Source organism: Vigna umbellata, chromosome 4 (genome assembly GCF_029865625.1).
Source record: "Vigna umbellata cultivar VRB3 chromosome 4, Vumbellata_1.0, whole genome shotgun sequence".
NCBI lineage: Eukaryota > Viridiplantae > Streptophyta > Magnoliopsida > Fabales > Fabaceae > Vigna > Vigna umbellata.
Genome location: NC_142168.1, coordinates 74168472 through 74174363, shown reverse-complemented (window position 1 = coordinate 74174363; position 5892 = coordinate 74168472). Strand labels below are relative to the sequence as shown.

Sequence of the window (5892 nt, the reverse complement as noted above, 5' to 3'; positions counted from 1 at the left end):
ATTAATGTCAATTCTTTCTCCAAGTATCCTCAAGTCTGCAAAGTTTGAGGAAATACTGCTCATCATATGCTCATAGAAGGGTGATTGTAAAGTTTTAAAGATCATGACAACCATTTCCGTGTCACTCATAGGATACCCTACTTGAGCAGCAATCTCATTCCACCCTTGGGCGTACTCTTTGAACGATTTGAACTCCCTCATCACGCTCTACAATTGCAATCTATCAGGTGCTACATCCAGATTGTACTTGTACTGCCTCAAGAAAACATCCACCAGATCCTCCCAAGACCGGATGCACGAAGATTCAAGATGAGTGCCCCAGTTTGGTGCCATGCCAACCAAACTATCTTGGGAAAAATGAATTAGCAACTTTTCATCACATGCGTGAACAACCATTTTCTTCCCATATGTCATGAGATGGGTCTTAAGACAAATGGTCTCTCTTTTTCATCTACGCTTTGGGAGGTATCACCACATCTGGGACTAAGCATAACCCTACAACATTTTCAAACTTAAGGCTTCCTCCAACTTCTATGACTCTTGCCCTTTTCCAGCATTTCCCATTTACGTCTGTCAGCCTCAACATCCATTGGCGTAACGACATGAGGAGAAGATTTCGCCTCGGGTTGCTTTGTCATTGTCTTGCTTACTACACTGGGCTGAATCATTTCTGTAGGGACCATGAAAGTGGTTGCCCTAAGCTTGTTTCTTCCTTCAACTGCGTTATTTTATGCCTTTTGAGTGTGAAATTGTCTCGAGTCCACTTCCAAGGATGTAGTGTAATTCTAGGGAAGACCATAAGGAGGGAAAGTTTGTGCTCCTAGAACTCTTTGTTGCGCTCATGCGCGCGAATCTACACGGCTTTGCAAGGCATTCAGAAGCTCTAGAATTCAACTCATTTGCTCATTCAATTGTTGGACACCGACTTTCATCCCTTCTTGAACTTTTCCTTGGTTCTCCAAGATTCTATAACTGGTTCGAGTCCTTTAGGGTATCTCGGATGTTTAGCCGTATTTTTAACAAATTAAGAAAACAAAAATGAACAAATAAAAAAAAAAAGAAGAAGAAACAATGTAGTTCAAATACTCTAGTCGGAAATTATAAAGCTGTGAAACATTGCCCCGGTATAGTTTGGAAATTAACATGAAATAGAGTCAATAGGGTGGTTCATACAATGAAACATCCACCACCTCTAGAAGTTCCCAAAATGTGAAGCATGGAAAGTCCTTGTCAACCATCTCGGGCCTTAGCCATCCCATTCTTCATTTCTCTAGTCAGCTCTTGCAGCAATTGAGGAAAGTTCAATCCCCTTAGGTAAGTTAAAGATCGACACTGCGGACTCAACATTAGTTAATAACTTCATAACACCTTCAATGGCTTCATTGGCGAGGGAAGCTAGTTGTGAGAGACTTCTTTTTCAATTCCCCCTTGCTCAACAATATGCCTCTTCATTTGAGTTATCAATTCTTTATGTCTCCTTTTTAGCTCGATGTCAACATTCCTTATTCAGTTTTCCCACTGCTGCTTTCACACGTTGCTTAGTAGTGTGAAATTGCTCTTCACAATTTGGGTCTGGATTTTTGAAGATATGGAAAAATATTGAATTTGTTATTAATTTGACTGTACATTTGGTGTTTTTTGAATGAGAATATACAATAATGGATTTGCCTTTTAATTTTGAGTGTCTTGTTTTTTTGATGTAACGACCAACTCCCTGTCCTCTCTGTCTTACCTTACCACGCATGCACGTCCCAAAAGATTTTCATTCTGCACTGCAAGTGTTCCTTTTGGAAATGAAATGTACCTTGTGCTTAAAGAGCTAACCAACCATTATTCATTCGCTAACTATATATATTTTCGTCATCTCTACTCATCCACTCGATAAAGCAATGCTAAATAATTTCATACATTTACTTTACTTTTCTTTTCCAAAATTCATTTTTCCTTTTGCTCAATCATTCTCTGTTTAAGCTTCTTCCTGTGGAACTCCTACTTAAAATATGGACACATCTAAACATTTTTCACATCTATTTAATATTATCCATCATTACTTTACATTTTTTTTCTTTATCTTTTGATTTTTTTTATTACTATTTTAGCCTTGAATATTAAATGGTTGTCATCAAACTACTTTTTTTTTCTTAAATATATCCAATATGTATTAACCACTGCTTCGTGTTTTATTTTGTTCTTTCGAGTATATTTTAGTATAAAAAACGCATTTGAAGTTGTCACTTGTTTTTTTATAATTTTTAGTTAATTTATTTTTTGTTATTTAGTGTGTGTTTTTTTTTTCTTTTTAAGTATAGTTATTTGGTGTGTTGTTTATAACAAATGTTGTAATTTATTTGTTACAAAAATGAAAACAACACGAGATGTCTCAAAATACTTAATTGAGAGCTTTACACAGTAAAGTTGAAAAAACTTCTTATTATAATTGGTCCTGATTTGGATGAGCAACATAAGGATATTGTTGAACAAGAACATGAGAACACTACAAGTTATATCGATCAAGTAACACATGTTGTGGAAAGACCATGTTAGTAGAATTGAATTTCGAAATTCAGTATATTCCTAAATTAAATTTCAAAATCCGATAAATTCTTAATCTAAATTCCAAATTCCAGCACATTACTAAACTAGATTTCAAAATTTGAAAAATTTCTAAGTTGAATTTTAAAATTTTATATATTTGAAATGTATGACACTTTAAAACCAAATTTCGAAAATTAGACACTCATATATATTGGATTTCAAAATCTGGTATTTATTCTAAAACAGATTTTCCATTCTTCAAATTGGATTTCAAAAAATTATAAATAATTACGAACGTTTAAAACTAAAAAAAAATAATGTAAATAAAGAAAAAGTAAATAAATACATAATTCTAAGCTTCAACCAAAATGAAGATGAAAAACGAAATCCAGGAAGAAGAACCTATACGAAAGGAAAAGGAAAAACACTAAAAAGAAAAACCAATTTGAATGTTTCCTGAGAAGGATTTGAGGGTAATGGAAGAAGCAAATATAATTAATTTAATAATTTATATATATTTTTATAGGATTATAATGGGCAGCTCGAGAAGTAAATACATGTGGGTAAGCATTAAATGCTTACCTAATTAATTTAATAGTTTATATATATTCTGTAAGGTTATATTGGGCATCACAATGATGTTTTTGTTGTAGAAAGAAGAAAGTGTGGTTGTAGGAAGAATAAGGTGGGCTAATTACAAAGCAAAGAAACAAATGGGCTCTCATACGAGTCCATTCGCTGGAGTAAGTCACAGGAAGGCTTGAAACTCGGGACATCTATAGGCCCAATTCAATAGTTGTATTACATGGAGAGAAGTCTGCTATAAACCATAGAAAGCGGAATTAGGGTTTGTATCGCAGCAAGCGGCAAAGGCATAGTGAGGTAGTAGACATTCTCTCCGTCGCCGCTGCACCGTAGCAACCATGGTATCTGAACTTCATCCTCTTAGCTGTTTTTTTCGTGGATAAAGATTGAACATTGCTTGCATTGTTGGAATTGGTTTATGGAAATACTTATTTAATTTGTTTTCCATTAATTTGTGAAGATCATTTCCGAGAAGAACCGTCGAGAGATCTGCAAATACCTCTTCCAAGGTCCGTTAATGTTCTCTCGTGTCGTTTTTTAAGGTTTGTGTCGTGTTAAAATTGTGACGTGGTTGGTTTTGTTTCAGAGGGAGTTTGCTATGCGAAGAAGGACTTCAATCTGGCGAAGCACCCAGATATTGATGTTCCAAATCTGCAGGTGATAAAGCTGATGCAGAGCTTCAAGTCCAGGGAGTACGTGCGCGAGACATTTGCTTGGATGCATTATTACTGGTTCCTCACCAACGATGGAATTGAGTTCCTCAGAACATACCTCAACCTTCCCTCGGAAATCGTGCCCGCTACTCTTAAGAAGCAGGCCAAGCCCGCCGGAAGACCATTCGGTGGCCCACCCGGTGATCGCCCCAGGTAATAGGCCGTTGTTGTTCTCGCTATATCTTCGAATTGTGATATTGGTGTGTTTGATTTGACTGTGATTTTCTTTGAACAGGGGCCCACCTCGCTTTGAGGGAGAGAGGAGGTTTGGTGGTGATAGAGATGGATACCGTGGAGGTCCCCGGGGACCTGGTGGTGACTTTGGGGACAAAGGTGGAGCTCCTGCTGACTACAGACCTTCATTTGGGGTAACTTATTGCAACCCCTATCAATCATCATTATGTTTCTAATAGTTTATTTATTTCCTATTTTCAAATATCTTTATTCCATATCTTTTACTTTATTTTACGGTTGTCCATGGTTCTATGTTGGATTTCTATATTAGCCATGGTCCACCTAAATTAGTGCGAAATTTAGTTTTAGATACTGAAAGAGACACAACCACTGTTATAGCACTGGAACGAGAAAATAGAGGGAAAATTAGGATAAATTTGTATTACAAACAATGAAATACTTTCATATTTTCCGATTCTCCAAAGTGGATCCTTCGTTTTACTCTGAAAAGAGAAACTGTGGTTTCTTTTTTTATACCCCAATTGATGTAATAGACTTGTACATTAACCATCTGACGATGATACCGTTATCTGAATAAATTGATGACTTGATGAATAAGCATTCTAGGATGAACATATTCGGTTGAAGAATATGTTACGTTACCAATTTTCATAGTGTACCATTTTGTTCCTGGGTTTCCCAATTTTTTAACTTTCTTTATCTAATTATTACGATTAGTCAGGAACCTACTTTTTATGATTACTTTTATAGTCAGGAACCTACTGTGTTGCTTCTGGCTTCTTGTTTAATTCATGCCGGTTAAGTTAGGCCTCTGATTTAGACTTCCTTTAAATTGTCGTTCTATCTAAACTCGTTTCCGTTTGAAGTTGGAAGTTACATTGGAAGATTTGACACAATTTCTCATTTATTTTTTGTTACAATTCTTATTCTGATAACCAATTCGTAGTAGCTGTTCTTATCTGGGTTTGCTTAGTTTTATTCCAAGTCTGAAATGTATGCTTGACTCTATTTTCAGGGTCCTGGTGGAAGGCCTGGTTTCGGTCGTGGTGCTGGTGGTTATGGAGCACCAACAAGTTCAAACATTCCTTGACTATAGTTGATTTGTGCTCAAGGTTGTTCAGTTTTGGCTGTCATTCGAGTTAAGCTTAGCTCCCCTCGTTCCAAAGTAGTTTGATCTGGCTGACATTTTACTTAAGTTATTTATACAATGAAAATTTTTGTCCTGAATTTATGTTTGAGGTGTGATGCTTTGGGTAGTGAGAATGGGCTGTTGTAAACTGGCTGGGTAATGGTGCAATTGATTTTGGAAGTGAGCATTTATAAAAATGTTTTTAATTGGATATATCCAACTTTAAAGATATTTAACTATATGATTAATCTATGCCAATAATTGAATTCATGTTTCAATTCTTTTGTTACAACTAATATAGCCCAGTGTTTTGTAACATTGAATGCCAATGCGGTCCTGGTAACTAATAACTGTTCTCAGAACAGGCTAAATGGATGTGAAAATGTATCATGACCAGAATTTGAAATATACAGTGGTTATTTTAGGCATATTTACCTATGATGTTAGGCTAATTGTTTAAATTTTTAAATCACCTTAATGTACATAGTTATTTTTTTGATTGAGTTGTTTCATATGTAAACTATAATGACTGCAGGTGTTTTAATGCAGTGTCATTTCTTAAATGAAATTTCCGTTTTTTTAACTAATAATAGTAATTACTATTATTAAAATGTTGGATTCGTTCGTCCATAGGTTAGGCGTAATCCCACATTCTTTGCCCATTGACAGTCTACCATTCTAATATTTCAAGGAATTTGTACTCTCATTTTCATTTATTTGAAGTATGTAGCATTC

At 35.4% G+C, this 5892-nt stretch overlaps 1 protein-coding gene across 1 annotated transcript; it reads left to right on the top strand.

Moving 5' to 3' along the window:
- Positions 1-3350: 3350 nt before the first annotated feature.
- Positions 3351-5435, top strand: LOC148201278 (small ribosomal subunit protein eS10z-like). The gene is made up of 5 exons (XM_088111759.1): positions 3351-3461; positions 3581-3629; positions 3707-3986; positions 4069-4201; positions 5044-5435. The coding sequence occupies exons 1-5, from the start codon at positions 3459-3461 to the stop codon at positions 5116-5118; spliced, it is 540 nt and encodes a 179-aa protein (XP_087967885.1). The 5' UTR covers positions 3351-3458; the 3' UTR covers positions 5119-5435.
- Positions 5436-5892: the final 457 nt, after the last annotated feature.

Bases quoted from the DNA above. Each gene is read 5' to 3' on its own strand.
- LOC148201278 (XM_088111759.1), top strand. The intron at 3,987-4,068 runs GTAATAGGCCGT...TTCTTTGAACAG, and splicing joins CCACCCGGTGATCGCCCCAG to GGGCCCACCTCGCTTTGAGG. The intron at 4,202-5,043 runs GTAACTTATTGC...CTCTATTTTCAG, and splicing joins ACTACAGACCTTCATTTGGG to GGTCCTGGTGGAAGGCCTGG.